Genomic DNA, 16,076 nt, shown 5'->3' with positions numbered 1-16,076 from the left:
CATCAGGTTTAATAGATAGGCCTGATTTACTCGTTACCTGTCATGGGAATTTCCCTAACTAGCACATAAAGTTGTTATTGACTGGTACAAACATCTTCCTTGATATTAGGAATAGAGGAAGTACCTGCTCTAGTTTTGATTTCGATGGTATCTCCATATCCGTGTCAATATTTATAAATTAGCCGGCCAGCGCCCGCGGACGGTCGGGGCGCGCGGGCCGCGAATTTTTTTTTCCCAAACAGGTTTACCTATGAGAGTAAAATCCTGCCTCCTGATTGGTTCAGAGGTATACGCATCATGAATATTCATGACTGAGCTGAAAGATACTAGTAGTATTACGCATGCGCGTGACACAAGGTGAAGCTGCTCATGCAGCTCATATAAATCCAAGTTTGAGTTCGTTGATGCAGCGCAGCTATAGTACGTAGGCTATACACTGCATGCATGGATATGCATGCGCAGTGATTGGCTCTGAGTTATAACTTTTACATGAGCTAAAAAAAAAGAGACTAATACCGTGATATTAATTGTGTGTTGGTGTCAGTTACGGGTGATAATATTAAATGTTAGTCAAGATATCATGCTCAGAGCAACACAGTGGCTTTGACCCACATCCAACCATCTCATGTCGGACCATCCTGATAAGATAATTCATACCCCTTGTGTGTGTCTATTGTGTATTCTATTTCTTGACAGCTAGTGTGTGTATTTGTTGCTTATGTGTTTGTAAATACATGAGGGTGGGTGGGTGTGTGTTTATAGAGAGAGAGAGAGAGAGAGAGAGAGAGAGAGAGAAAGAGAGAGAGAAAGAGAGAGAGAGAGAGAGAAAAATAGTGTTTGTATGTATAGCCTATGTGTGAAATTAGAATATTAGTGTGTGTACTGTAAGTGAACTCTTTGAGAAAAAAAATCCGCAGTGTAAAACTATATAAACCAAGCACCAGAATAACCAGAAATGTTCACAAACAAACAGACCCCCCCCCCCCCCTTCCCCCCAAAAAATCCCCTCGCACCACAGCTAGCTCACATACATTTTGTACACCTAAATGGCCAGCAAAACTGAAGTCCACGCGCATGCGTAATACACATACATACTAGGCCGGTACTGCAGCTCAGCCACAGTGCTGAACTCAGCTCATGAATATTCATGACGCGTATACCTCTGAACCAATCAGGAGGCAGGATTTTACTCTCATAGGTAAACCTGTTTGGGAAAAAAAAATTCGCGCGCGGGGCCGGCTATGTACATCGAGACTTGAGTCGAGGATATCAATAAAAAGGCGAAGCCCAAATGTCTTGTCAGTCGCGGGAAATCATTTGATAACTTGTGTTGGGGTTGGTATCTTGGTGATCAGTTAACAGTTATCTAGCATCATGTCAGCCAAGAACGGTATGATTCTTTTTATCAAACATATTTTTAACACAGTTTCAGAAGAATTGTAATTTGTTTCTATTTTACCATGTCCCATTAATGTATATTGATGTTGTAAAACTGTCTCCGGATTCAGCTCAAAGACCACACGTAGTTGCATTACTATCCTGGCTGTCTATTAAAAGCTGTGCTATTGATTCTCAATATTTCAAACATGACTGTCCAAAACTCAACTGACTTCACTAAAAATTGGTACCTTACTAGCTAAATAGCATTAAAATACAATTTTTGCAACTTTGTTAGAAAGAATAATTTAAAAATTCAAATCGTGAGACGTGAGTCCATGGTCAAACTTGCCGATCAGCCACATCGTCTTCATAACCTGCATTTGTGTGCTATGTGTGTATTGACTATTTGTGTGTGCAATTGCTGCCTATTAGCACGTAGTGCAGCGCTAGAGGTCAATACACATTAGCATTGACTCTCTATGCTTTGTTGGAGTGGCACCTAAGTCGGGTGTTTGTTAGTTAATCCACAAATTGAAGTCCATTTTCATTGACCCCCAAAAAGATTGAATATCTAACTTAATAGATTGATTCCCATGATACTTCTACTAGCTAGTTGGTCCCCAACATTGCATAATAATCATAACTAATGTCTAGTAAAAGTAGTAGGCCTAGTATTAGTAACTCCAGGGGCAGGGAGGCGTCGGTGTCGGCGCTCCCTGGAGTTAGTCTTTAGTAGTACTAGTAGTAGTAGTAGTAGACTATTAATTTTGGCTGAGACTTTTTGATTTGAAGACTGGGCATGGCAGAAACCTAGGGCTCGGCTTACCAGCATTGCATATTTTCTTGGCCTTGCTACGTCTGACATTAGATCAGTGAACATGACAAAATCATTTTGAAATGAACCTAAGGCTAAGTAATTAAATAGTTTGATTTTATGTTACTTTTCTTCATCAGCAAATCTCAATGAATTAGTTCAGGAAAATACAAGGGTGAGAAAAGGGTAATACAAATTAATGCAAGAGATAAATGGCTGCTAGACCCTCTGTTACCCCCCCCCCCCCCCACCCATCATTTGATAGTGGAATGAGTGGTTTTTATACATGTAAATACTGGTACATTTTCTTCCTTTACTGATGAAACAGAAGGAGCTGCAGCAGGGGCAGATGACAAAGAAGGTGACCAAAGTGAATCAGTCGATTCACAAGGTAAGTACATTGAAACTGTAGAGAAAGACCACCCAAGGGTGACACAAAAAATGATCTTCATAGGCAGGTGGTATTTTACACTGGTTTCCTTTAAAACACAATTCATTAAGAAGCATCATTCAAGAGAAATAAGAAAGGGTGATCTTTAAAGATGGAAAAAAGCTGGTTCATAGATATCTGCAAATGGGCAAATAAAGGTCATTTGTACAAAAAAGCAATTACTGGATAAGTGCTCATGAAAGTTATATGTAATTGTTACTCACTAATTTTTCACTTGTGCACCAAACAGTACATTCAGTGATACACAGGTGGAAGTATTCTTTTGAATAGGGAAAACAATGATAAGCATCATCGATTGCCATCACATTGGCATTAATTATACTGAAATGCATGAAGTTGGACTTGTGGATATTTAGGATCATGTACATTGTTGGCTTGGAAGTCTCTGATAGTCTCACATTCAATCAAGGCAGTGCTACTCTTCAAGAAAAGCCTGAACCACAACAGCAACTTAGATGGATAAGTTGCTTTGAGGGGCATCAAAATTTCATATCCGCTTGTGAGGTTTTGAAAACTACATAAGAGTTTATTTGAGTTTATATCTTTATTTTCAGAGTTTGAACACAGATTGCTATAACCACTCTTCCAAATTACTTCAAATGGTTGACACTACATAATACCAACACACATTCTTGGAAGAACATTGGTTTGAATATAGTGAATATCTTAAATGTATCAGTTACTGATGCTCATTCAAATGTTACAGTGTAAGGTATAATAAAGCTTCAGTCACTTTGTTCAACAGGTCAGTGTACCAGGAGTGACGGGATCATTTTTCATATTCAGTTGCCAATAGTAATAGTGATGATGGTTTTAACCCTTTACTTTTATGAAATATATGCATACAGTGGAGAGTTTGAGAAACTTCCTGGGAAGATTCCACTTGAGTGCAGGCAGTAGTGGTCAAGAAGAAAAGCCCAAACCAGAACAGCTACTCAAGGAACTGACTCTCGAAGGCATTGCAGACTTCATTAAAGAAGGAAAATGTGAGCCACTCTTTGTGTATAGCTTTTTGGTCATATCTAGCCCTGAATCGTAAATCGTTAATGTCTGATAGTGGAGGAAAAATCTGTTGTCAAGGAATGAAACAAATCTTAGGCCTACTCTAAATATTTCACACTTTAGATAAATTTATTTGTGCAAAATGTGTAATAGTTGAATAATGAGCAAATATTGATGAGGAAATTGATCTAGTTTGTCCCAATCCATGCATGGCATATCTTTATGCACTATGCGGTAAGAGTAACATTTGTATTAGTTTGTTTATATTGTATCTATTGTATGATCAAACAATTCCAAATGAAATTCAAGGCAATTTCTTTGATGGTGAAATTCCTTTTTTTTTTTTATAGAAGTCAAGAAGAGTGTAGAAGTGAATGTTAAAACTACTGACAATATGTAATGTTTTTTTGTAATTGTTGGTGAATGTGTTATTTTTTCCTCTTAACAGGTAAAAAAGTAATCGTCATGAGTGGAGCTGGAATATCAACATGTAAGTAATTGAAGAATTGTGTGTAATCATAAGAGTTTGATACAAGAACCTGAATTCAGTATCTACGTTTGTTATTTAAAAGTACCAGTAATCATTAATAGCTAGTACATCTTTGTCAATCAGATATATCAGAAGTATTCACGCTACTGATTAATGACTGGTCTCACATTTCACTATCTTAAGAGGTTGGAATGTTATTTTAAGAGATCATTATGGTGAGTTATCATATCTGAATAATAGCTTTTAGACCTTGATCAGTTTATCATGTTTAAACTGGATTTTTAAACAGGATATTTACATTTATTTACATATGTAAATAAAATCTATTAAAATGAGGACAGTTAGTATGCTTATTCCATACATCCTGTGGAGTGAAGTCATCTTAATCATTTTGATGTGTTTTATTTTATCAATGCAGCTGCAGGAATTCCAGACTTCAGAACTCCTGGAACCGGTCTCTATGATAACCTTCAAAAATACAACTTACCAAATCCACAAGCCATCTTTGAGATTGGTTTCTTCAAGGTAGATAATGAATCGATCCAAGTGATTGTAATTGCAATATTACCTTGTGTTGAAATAATTGGTATGCCGGATTGGTTATGGATTTTAAGCCCAGCTCCTAAAATTCTTGTACACTAACCTTGTCAATAAGGAAGTGCTGTGAATAACCATGTATGATTGATTGTTTTTTTTTTTCTTCCTTTTTTTAATTTTTTTTTTAGGTTGTTGTTTGTTTTGCCCTTTTTGTTTGAGAAGATGATCCCTCAAGTATACCTTGTAGCTTTCAAGCTCTATCAACATGAATCATACACTAAAAAAACACCTTTATTTATCAGCTATAATCCAATCAATCAAAGTATGTCATACCATACCATCCAAGCATGTGAATTAATTGCACTCAGTAGTGCTCAAAGTTGATTAGTCGGGGTGAAGTCTAATCATAAAATCTGGTATCAGCTGAATATCCAATCAGTGTAAAACTTCCCATTGAAATCTAAGTTTATGTATCTTTATTCCTGTTATTCTTGTATGCATCTTTATTCCTGTTATTCTTGTATGCAGGAAAATCCAGAACCTTTTTTTACCCTAAGTAAAGAGTTGTTTCCAGGAGCATTCTACCCAACACCGAGTCACTTCTTCATCCATTTGCTACATGAAAAGGGAATCTTACTACGACACTACACACAGGTTTGTAGATGTATCTTCACCCTGTACATGCTATGGATAGGAAGTCACAACCAAAATAATACCGGTACTTGTCATGTTTGGATTGAGATCTTACAAGACAAGTTTTCAGATTTTTTCTTAACCCTGTGCGTGCCATTAAAGGGATCCGGTAACTTTGTCTCAGATTCTGAAACAAAATCCTGGATTTAGCTCATGCTGCAATCATGATTATAAACCTTTAGTCCTGTCATGAACCCCATGACTTTTACAAGCCGATTGTCTGTCTTATTATCAAGATATTTATGATTGGAATTACAAATTTTGTACACTACAGTCTATTGGGGAAAACGAGTATGGTAAATTCTGATTTTTTACTTTTTTGAGGCACTTCTTGATTATTTTGAAGCGCAATTTTTTTAGGGCTTCAATATGACACCATATCACAGACACTTATAACACTTAGGGCCGTGCATCTCAGATTTAACATTGGTAAATGATGCCTTTAATAGCAGATTCCCCCTATGTATACATTGTATGTCCATATATATGTTAGGACGAAGGATACAATTTAAAATCCATGATTATTGGCTTCTTTTTTGTTGTTGTCGTCATTTGTATATCATCAGCTCAGAGGAGCAGGCATCACATCCTAGAAGCATACATGTACTTGTATTATAAAACCAAAACTATCTTCACACACGAATGCACTTGATATTTATGATTTGGATATTCTTTGTGTTCTCTACTGATAACAAACAAAAAACATTACCATCTTCCTTGTTTTTTGCTTTGGTCCTAATATTCCTAGAATATTGATGGCCTAGATCGAATGGCAGGTGTCCCTGATGAGCTGATCATGGAGGCCCATGGATCCTTTCATACAGGTCACTGCTTAAACTGCAATGAGATGTACACAGAAGAGTCAATGAGAGGTATTAAAGCCATATCCATCCTGTGCCCTGTTTCACAAAACTTGTCATCAAGAAAAATTTACAACAACTGTTATAAGCTACTGAAATTGTGGCATCATAATGCTCTACACTTAAAATGTGATCATCACTATTTCTTAATCTAATGTACAACGCAAAATTAAGCAGTAGACACTGTAAACTTAAAATACGTACAATATTCATTAATAAAATCAGTGACCTGATGAAAACAACGGTAGTTACTCCTGACATTTAGAGTTGATATATTACCTTTGTGGTTGTTGAAAGACATTGAGATGTTGTGATTTGGTTGCTTTGCAGAGAAGATTATGGCTGATCTGATTCCAAGATGTGCAAAATGTAATGAGACAGGAGTTGTCAAACCAGGTAAGGAGTTCTATATAAGGTCATGAAATATATTGTTCAGAGTCAGAGAAGATGGTAATACTCCAGGAAAAAGTCATCGAACTACAACATCTAGGAAATGATACATTTGTGCCATGTGCCGATGGAGAGACGCTTTCTGTAACATTCCCCATTAAATTGATATGTGATACAAGGGATAAGATACATTTGTGTTATGTATCGAGTAAGGAGTCCTTTATAAAAATGTATCATATATCATGTTGTTTAAGCTATGGTCACAAATCTGAGCGGCGACCGACCAATCAGTGGCCTGCTCAGTCGCTGCTGGAATCAGGCATTGCCCAGCAATTAGGTCGGTGCCCCGGGCGGCGACCGCCCAGGCACCGAGCGTATTTTGGGCGGCGAGTGAAAAGTGAGTAGGCGCCGACCAAATTTTAACTCTGCGCTAAAACTTCAGCGGCGACCGAGCGATGCCCTAAAAACGAGCGGTGCCTCGACGGCCGTCGCTTGTTGGCCGGGCAGCCGCCGGGCAGAATTGGTTAAAAACTCGCCGCTTGGCCGCCGAGCAGGCTACTTTTGGGTAATGTGACCATAGCATTACATTAAAATAGAATGTTATGCTGTATAAATTAACCTGTTAACTACTGAATTCTCTCATTCCAATTAAGTCTTGATATCGGGACCACTCAGTTGATGTCATCAATGAGTTGGAAGTTGTTGCATATTGTGTACCTCAACAATGACGTTACCCTTGCCAGAGGCAGTTAAACTTTATCATGGATAATAATAGCTAATGCACATTTTTTCATTATTTTTCTTCTCCAGATGTGGTATTCTTTGGTGAATCTCTTCCTCCTCGCTTTCCCACTTTGGTGTCTGAGGTGTGTGTTGGATCCTTAGCAAGAGTTTGAAATAGTTCTGTAAATGAGCAATTCAAATGACCTTTATCTTCTCTGTATTTCACAATGCAACACAAATATCTCAAAGGAAGCAATCTTGATAGCAACACCAATCTTGAAGTGAATAGTTCTTAATCATGTGGAATATAGAATTATCAAATGGAAATTTGTCCAAAAAATTATAATACTTGGTTTTTATAGCAGATGACATTTGTTCCTGTTTTCCTAATTTACCTTGAGAGATTCCTAATTGTTGTTGTATGATGTGTGAATGCAAACTGATTCCTTGATTGCTGTCATTGCCTTAGGGCTGTTTGGCTTAAGCCAGGATAATCATGAAACCTTGTGGGCACCTTGAACATCCCCTGGGATGGATGATTGCAAAATATATATAACTACAAACTGCATCATGATCTGGTCATATTATGTTTTAACATTAACACAATTTTTGACAGCGTAATTGTAGTAATGATAGAACCGATGTATTCAGTAAGACCTGTCAATATGATGTGTCAATATGATGTGCTTTCACCACCCCTAGGACTTTCCACAATGTGATCTCCTTATTGTGATGGGTACTTCACTTGTTGTCCAGCCATTTGCATCCTTGATTGACAAGTAAGTTGACCAATTGATAAAAGAAATTAAATTGAAAAAAGAAAGGTTTCTGTATACATGATCAACAGCACATGATTGGGTTTTAAGTGTGAGCATGTAATACTTTATACCAAATGTGTATTTGTAGATGTTAGAGAGGTCAGTACAAAGAATTAGGAGGACAAATAATTGATCTTTCATTAATTATGTTGAGATGTGGCTCAAAGTTTTCTCCCTTTTAGTATTTTTAAATAAAAAAAATAAAAAATATTAGCTTGTACTATATTCCTATGACATTCTCATGAAATATCAGATATAAGCCACCCCTCATTCACTTTTTTCATGAGATGGCCTCAAGTGTTATAAGTTAACAAATTTTCAGTTAGTTTTGATCACTGATAATTTGATTGTATGAAACCATTTATGCTGTAATCATTGTTGTTCTTACATCAGAGTGCCAGAGATGACTCCTAGATTGTTGATCAACATGGAGAAATCAGGAAAGGTGAGAAAGTTGAATTATCCTCCTTGCAATGATAGCAGTATCTCTTGGCTGTTGTGTGATGTCTTCTGCATTCTGAGTAGCAAAACATTAGTTTTCTTTTATCATTTTAAAATGCGATATCAGTTTGGTAGGGGCGCAAGCTGTAGTATTGCCCAGTGTGAAAGTAGACAATATGAAGAAATTAGACCTGGTCAAATTATATTATTTTATTTTATTACAAATTGATGAAATGTATACCAGAAGCAAATGTTCTGATTATGACTGAACAAATAAAAGGTATACGAATGGGGGTTAGGGGAACATTTGCTTCAGAACATTCTTGCAATATCCACCATGTTTATAATGCAGGTGATGTTGTGCTTTACTGGTATATCAAGCCTTACCATGCCTTGCCAGACAACAACAGTAAATTATTGTGGCCTAGCTAGGGAAGTAAAATCTCAATTCGGTGCAAGTAGTTTTTTTATATACATGTACAAGCTTTAAATTTAAATTTTTAAATCTTAAAGTTCTGTAAATCAACACTTTGCTGATCTGTGAATCTCTTTCCTCAGGCTGACCCTATGATGATGATGTTTGGTTTTCCATCGGGCATGGACTTTGACTCAGATGACAAGTATAGGTATGATCTTTCAGCTGTAATGTTTATATAACAAGTTTATTTTAATCAGGAAGAAACTAGGATACATACAGCTTTAATGCATCCAGTCTTAGAGACTGAATGGTGGAAGAGCCAATGCCTTGCATGAGTATTATATATGACTGGAATCTTTTTCTTTATTTCAAACTTCACATTATTCAGTTACTAGACTACTGCTCCTAATGAGCAAGATAGTGTACATGTAGAGGATTAAAGCAGCAAATATCCATCACTGCAGTTGACATATTTACAACGTAAGAGACCCATGCTTTTTCACATGTAGCAGCCAAATTATGGAATAAACTTCCCCCATCACTTTGCTGTATTGCAACATACTCCACCTTTAAAGATTGTCTTAAGACTTGCCTTTTCCATCTGTAACCCAGTACTTCCTGAAGTTGTATAAGTTTATTTTACTAAATCCATGATTGATATTTTATTTGTACTGTATATACATCTGAAATTAATTAGTTAACACCCTTTAGTCTCATTGGCTGCCCGTATGGGGCCTGGTGGCCTCAGATGCTAGAGCTCCTGTGAACAATGTGCTGACTGGGCTAGTCCCATAAATTGTCAGTGAACGGAGCAGTTGGAGGGCACCGGGCAGAGCTGAGGATTAAAATGGGTGATACAGGTGTATAGATATTGCAAAATTGTGTACTTTACTTGTATTGAAGAGAACTGTTGCTGAGCTAGCGCCATGAGCGCCCCTGGACGGTATGTGTGCTCTATATTATTATCATTATTATTATTATTCATGGCCTCCGTGTATGTATTTTCTTGCATGCAGGGATGTAGCCTACATTGGCCCATGCGATGAAGGTTGTGAGAAACTTGCTGGATTTGTTGGTTGGAAGGTGAGTTTCAACTTATTTGACATTGATCTTGAGAAAAGTCAGGCTTGTTGGATATTACTTAGAAATTGAACCTTTCCTAAATGGTATAGAGGTATGTACTTATATGGTCTTATTATAAACTGCCCCCAAATGATTAAAAACTTGCGAGATAACTGACAAATGAGGGCTGATGAATTTCACATTTATGAGTGATTCAGTGTACAGAAGATATAGTTTGTCTTTCATGTTATGCAGGGGAACATATTTGTAGTCATAATCAAATAAAAAGTGAACATGATTTAGCAATTGAATGATTGATGAGAGGGTCTAGAATGTCAGCCATCATAGCTGTATCACAAGCTAAGCACCCAGATCATATCTCATAGATCTGGAAGTACAAATGTATCTGTATCACTAAGCTCATTCTCTGATTCTTATTTAACAAACATATACTTTAAAAGGATATGGTTTCCACTTTCCTCCATGGAACTTTTGATTAAATTACTTCAGTGGACTCTGTAATCGTTCAATTTTACTGGTGGTAGAGTCGCTGCCCGGTAAGCAGTAGATGGCAGGTTCAAATCCCGCTGGCTCCAAGATTTTTTCTGACTTTTTTTCAATTACAGATCGATCAATCGATCTTATTTACTGGGTGTAAGCCACAAATATGTTCAAAATAGAATAGTGCGTAGAGGTAATTGTATCATATTTTCACTTTGTATTTTCTATCTTCATTACTCAGGGTTGATTAAAATTCACCAGTAAGCCTATATTCTATTGGAAAATCTTAAACATTATATATATAGAGGTAGGATAGTCTGTAGTGGATGCGTCACCAGAATGTGGATCACATGGTTCACAGTTCAAGTCCCATTGTCCTTTGCAAGACATTAATCTGCATTTGCCACTGTCACTCGGTTAAAGTTCACTGCTACCTCCTGGTAGGGCAGTTGGGCTGCAATTAAGGTAATAGAATTAATTGTTTGCACTTTTGACTTCCCCTGGGAAGGATATCTCTGCATGGTGAATGTACCTGTTATTCTTTTTATGACAATATATTTAAATCATTCCTGTTAGAAATTATTTTCTATTGTTTGATATCTTCTTTTTCCTTTCTTGTTGTGCAGAAGGAAATGACAGTTCTTGTTAATGAGGGTGAGGCCAAAAAAAAGAAGAAAGGCGAAACAGAATCGCCCACAAAAGACGAGACTGCCAAAACTCCTACATCAGCAACAAAGGACCAGAAACCCAAAACATCTGCATCTCCTGGAAAGAAATCTTCTGCATCACCAACCAAGGACAAGAAACCCAGCTCCAAAAAGGATTAATGATCAAGAGAAACAAAAGTTTAGGAGAAACAATAGCTTCGGATGCTTCCTTGTGAGAAATAGGGTAGAGCTAGCTTTGATCCTGGGACAGGACTAGCAATGGTAAGTAGAACCTCGTAAAGGGATCCGGTAACTTTGTCTCAGATTCTGAAACAAAATCCTTAAATCTTTGGTCGGCTTTAAACTGAAGTTTTTTTGTTTTTATAATTTTTTAGGAAAATACTGTTAATGAATATAAAAATATGTATTAGAGCATTCAAAACTAATAGAGGGAAAAAAAGCAAATAAAGAAGAAAATCGACTGACCGACCATGGTGCTGGCACCAAAAGGGCAATACAACATCTTTTTTTAGGCCTTATTGTTATCGTTGTCATTGATATGTTACCGGACCTTAAAAGGATGCTATTTTTCTGCTCCTGAATAGGCCATGCTTGTTCTTGGAACTAGATGGTGATTGTTTTAGAAAATGAGAGATTTATCTAAAGCAATTAAAAGAAACTGTGCATGTATAATCCAAGTTGCAGTTTGACTACTGACAGACTTCTTGAACTTTGTTTTATTGATCATGATCAGCTAGGAAATTACTGCTGTTGAAAGACATATCAGTACTTTGACTGACTCGGTCGATCTAAGGTTTGTGTGTCAGAATTATGAGTGGGAAAAGGCAGTAAGACTTATATGCTTTCAACCTTCATTATTTTTACATATCAGAGTTTTCATTTTGAAAGATTAGGTATACCAAGCATGAGTTCCATATTCTTCATGTGCTCAATGTATTTTATAGTGCTAAAAAGACTGATCTTTTAAATTATATTTAGTGTAATCAAGCCTGAAAATAAGGTTTGAAATGAGAATCTTTCAGATGATGGCTCAATTTCAGAATGATATTCATTAAATAAACATTAACATGAATTATCAATTATATCAGTAATGTTGGTGAAAAGTATAAAACAGAAGTCTTGTCATATGTAGTAAAACAAGGCTTATGTGGATTCCCTCTCTTCAAATAAGCAATGACACTATGGATACTAAATGCCACCATAAAATATAACATTTGTTGTCTTCCCTATTCAAACAAAATGAAATGCCTCTGAAGTCATGTCTACCATGATTTTAGGGAGGGGTAGGAGATATCCTTGTTGCCTTAGTCAAGATTCTGAGAAGGGTTCATGATTTTGGTATTACTTATTGAGATATTTTTGTGTGTATTGAATCCCTTTTATAAAGTTAATATTGATCATTTGTATTTTGTATACAAAATCTTATATCTTTTCTTTTAAATTTATATCTAAAAGAACATTGTCTATCATTTCTATGACTGGTGATGTCGATAGGTCAAGCACTTTGTTGTTTTTACTAAGTCCTCTACAATTACATTTTTAAAGATGAAATGTTACCCAGTAAATTTTTATGACACAATATATCTCTTCACTGAACTAAAGAGCTGTCTATACAAAATTTAAAAGTGTACATTTTGAAATGTTGTGCTATATACTTTTGCATTAGAAAAAGTAACAAAGTATTTAAACGGAAAGGACTTCTTTTATAATGTATGATGTTTTGAATTTATAGATGAATTGGATAAAATATTTCTATATACCGGTACATGTGTATTATTAAATTGCAGTGTTGTTTTTTTTTGTCGTTTGTTGATGTATCGTTTTTTGGAAATATAAGTAATAGTGGTTCTCTATCAATTGATAGTACATCACAATCGGAATGTGATAAAGTTGTTCATATTTTAAAAACTAATCTATAGAATTATTTTATGATACAGTTTATGTTCAGGACTAAAAGTGCAATTTATTCAGTACAAAGACAAAGTTAAGGTTTTAGTAACCGTTCTATTGATGGTGGCTGTCGAATTTGCTTGTATCAACGAAAGATTTCTATCACATTAATTAGTTGATATCTTTCACTACTCACTTTTTTTTTTTTTTAATGTCTTCATATATTAGTTCTGTGTACTTGTTGTTGCTATGACAGGCAAGCCTCTCTGAAGGTTATTGGTGTCAAGTGCAATCTCTGTACAAATTGTATTCTTCATCACGGAGTACATGTAGGTTAGATGGTTTTGTGAAATTTCATTAACAGTTTTAAAACATTATTTTATTGTTTTCTTTTAGATTTTTTAAATTATTGATATAAAAAATGCCAAAGTGACAATGTTCCTGATTTTCTATTTACATGTAGTTAGAAAACATATATTATAAAGATCAATTGTATTGCTTACATTAGTGTTTTATTTGAATAACAATGTAACTCATATATTGCTTTTGTAAACATGTCAGGGTATTAAATGTTGTTATTCATTGTTTTCTTCATATTTATCTCTTCTCTCATACTCTATGAACTTGTAAGTTTTGATTATAATTATATGTAATTATTTCTATATATGTCTTTATTTCTATTGTCTTCTACATTTGTAAAGCGCATTGGTATTACCTTCGGTAATTAAATGCACTATATAAGAGCTAACTATTATTATTATTTTTATTAAGTCTTTAGCATTTTTAAGTCTTTTACTTCCTTGGCAATATTTAACATAAATTTTCTTCATGATTGAGACTCAAGATATAATCATCAGGTACTTACAATAGTAAGCCAGGGACATGGTATGTCTTATGTTCCAGAAAGGAAAGGTGAATATGACAGTAAATCAGGAATAAGAATCGATTTAATCAAATACAATTACTAACATTTCCTGAATACAAGGAGAGTATAGATTTCCTCTTTGACACTCAGTAAGATTTTTTTTTAAAGTTGGTATGTCTTATGTTTGTGAAGGAAAGGTGTATAAGATAGTTCATAACAAATATAGAAATAAAAGAAATATGAACACTTCCTAATCCTTTGAACATTAAAGTTTTCAATTTTTATTTTAAATCAAATAGTTGATATTCATTAAGCTTCAGGAATGAAAGGTATTCAGCAAAGTAAACATTGTAAGGAAATGTATTAAATGCAGTCTTAGATGATTTCAAATGTAGTTGGTATGTAGCAGTGAGGAAAGTCAATTGATTAATGAAATGCAGGTGGAAACTTCAAAAGTAAAACTGATGCATTTGCTTGTTTACTGCTTTCCCAAGTGATATTGGGATCATGGTGGTATAATCATATTTTTTTTTTTACGTTTTATTTCTTATTTTTATAAGCAGAACTTAAGTTTCCTTTTATTTATATTGGCTATTGTAAAAGTAAGGGTGTTCAACTTTTCAGTGATAAGTCGAATCTGGATTAGTCTGGACTGAGCTGTGTTTCATGATGTTTGTTTTCTCAGTATGTGAAACATGTAATACATGTATCGATATTTTTGTAACACTGTTAAATGTTTATGGAATTAATGTAAACATATATGGAATAAAGCTTTATATATTATTACAAAGAAAGCAGTCGATATTGTCAATGTTTTTATCATGTCGGCTAAATTATAGAAATGTGTATTAGTGAATGTAGGTATTTTTGTACCATGTAAGTGCTCATGGTGCGTTTATGAGTGAAAGGGGAAGGAAAAGAGAGGGGAAGGGAGGAGGAGAGGGAAATTTAATTTTGTCACGATTCCTGTTAGGTCTTTGTTTTTCTGCTAAACTATCCTGGCTCATGTTGCCTTGATGAAAGGCGCTACGTTAATCCTGAAATGTTCAAAATTACCTTTGTGCCTTTGCGATAGTTGCTCGATGTGGTCCTCAGTAGTGGAGTGTGAATCCATGTCGGTGGAGGCAAGCTGTAGTATTATTATGGGTGATGGGGGGGGGGGGGGGCACTGTTCTTACCAGGTGGATAAAGTCAAAAGATGAGAGAGCAAGCTGATTGACTAAAGGGGGTGGGAAGGGTTGGTTACATCTGTTAATGTTGCCTTGTCCCATTCGCTTTCTATTCATATGACGATCTATTTATCTATATATATTTCTTTCGTCATTTATTTTTTATTGATTTATTTAATTATTTTTTATTTCTTTTAATTAATCATTCATTTATTTATTTACCCCTATTACTGTTCCCCTCTCTCTCTCTCTCTCTCTCTCTCTCTCTCCCTCTCTCTCTCCCTCCCTCCCTCTCTCTCTCTCTCTCTCTCTCTCCTCTCTCTCTCTCTCTCCCTCTCTCTCTCTCTCTCTATCTCGTCGTCTCTTTTCCTCTCCTTCTTTTGGCCATTTGCTGGGGGGTATGCCCCCTTACAAACAAATTTCGTCTGGTTTGATTTCTGCTCATTGGAGAGAGAAAAGAGACGTGACGCTGCAATGTACCAATCGTCATAATTTATTAAATAATGTGATTGAGGCCCATACCCTCAGGTCATCCAGAATCATACCAGCAGTCGGAATTAGTTGTACCATGTACATGTAATTCCAATGATCCCCTCTAATTTTTGTTTTCTTCTCTGCCTTGGCGAAGTGATTTGAACCGGCGTGTCACTGTGGTTTGAATAACTCAACAGTTGAAAGGAAGTGATAATTATGTTGCTGTCATGCACGCTCTTCCGGGAGGGGGCCATGCAGAAAGCAAGACATGCGCACAACGGGACGATTATCACGACGGATCCGAGGAAGGGGCAGCTTAGGTACATGACGTAGATGTGACGGTGATTACGAAGTAGGGGAAAGGGAGTAGCAAGTTTGGTTTGGACAAAGGAAGGGAAGGGGCGCTTGATTTGGAATAAGAACGGATGCA

At 35.9% G+C, this 16,076-nt stretch overlaps 1 protein-coding gene across 3 annotated transcripts; it reads left to right on the top strand.

Annotated features, from left to right (window-relative positions):
* Positions 1–1,242: 1,242 nt before the first annotated feature.
* Positions 1,243–14,797, top strand: LOC585308 (NAD-dependent protein deacetylase sirtuin-2). Of its 3 annotated transcripts, XM_030999329.1 has the most exons (15): positions 1,243–1,390; positions 2,523–2,585; positions 3,494–3,631; positions 4,096–4,137; positions 4,556–4,662; positions 5,203–5,328; positions 6,116–6,239; positions 6,558–6,623; positions 7,428–7,483; positions 8,043–8,119; positions 8,552–8,603; positions 9,158–9,225; positions 10,034–10,100; positions 11,207–11,418; positions 11,459–14,797. In XM_030999329.1, exons 1-14 carry the CDS (start codon positions 1,375–1,377, stop codon positions 11,405–11,407), a joined length of 1,203 nt encoding a protein of 400 aa, XP_030855189.1. In that variant the 5' UTR covers positions 1,243–1,374; the 3' UTR covers positions 11,408–11,418; positions 11,459–14,797. The 3 variants fall into 3 exon arrangements, with proteins under 3 accessions (XP_030855189.1, XP_030855190.1, XP_790234.3); XM_030999330.1 differs by having other exon boundaries at positions 2,526–2,585; positions 11,207–14,797; XM_785141.5 differs by having other exon boundaries at positions 11,207–14,797.
* The last annotated feature ends 1,279 nt before the right edge of the window (positions 14,798–16,076 follow it).

The sequence above is a fragment of the Strongylocentrotus purpuratus genome, unplaced genomic scaffold (assembly GCF_000002235.5).
Source record: "Strongylocentrotus purpuratus isolate Spur 01 unplaced genomic scaffold, Spur_5.0 spur5_scaffold_5, whole genome shotgun sequence".
Classification (NCBI taxonomy): Eukaryota; Metazoa; Echinodermata; class Echinoidea; order Camarodonta; family Strongylocentrotidae; genus Strongylocentrotus; species Strongylocentrotus purpuratus.
Note: the sequence above shows the minus strand (reverse complement) of the source record. Positions and strands in the feature narration are given on the sequence as shown.

Coding starts and splice junctions, on each gene's coding strand:
- LOC585308 (XM_030999329.1), top strand. Junction 2,586..3,493: donor TGAATCAGTCGATTCACAAG/GTAAGTACATTG, acceptor ATATGCATACAG/TGGAGAGTTTGAGAAACTTC. Junction 6,240..6,557: donor CACAGAAGAGTCAATGAGAG/GTATTAAAGCCA, acceptor GTTGCTTTGCAG/AGAAGATTATGGCTGATCTG.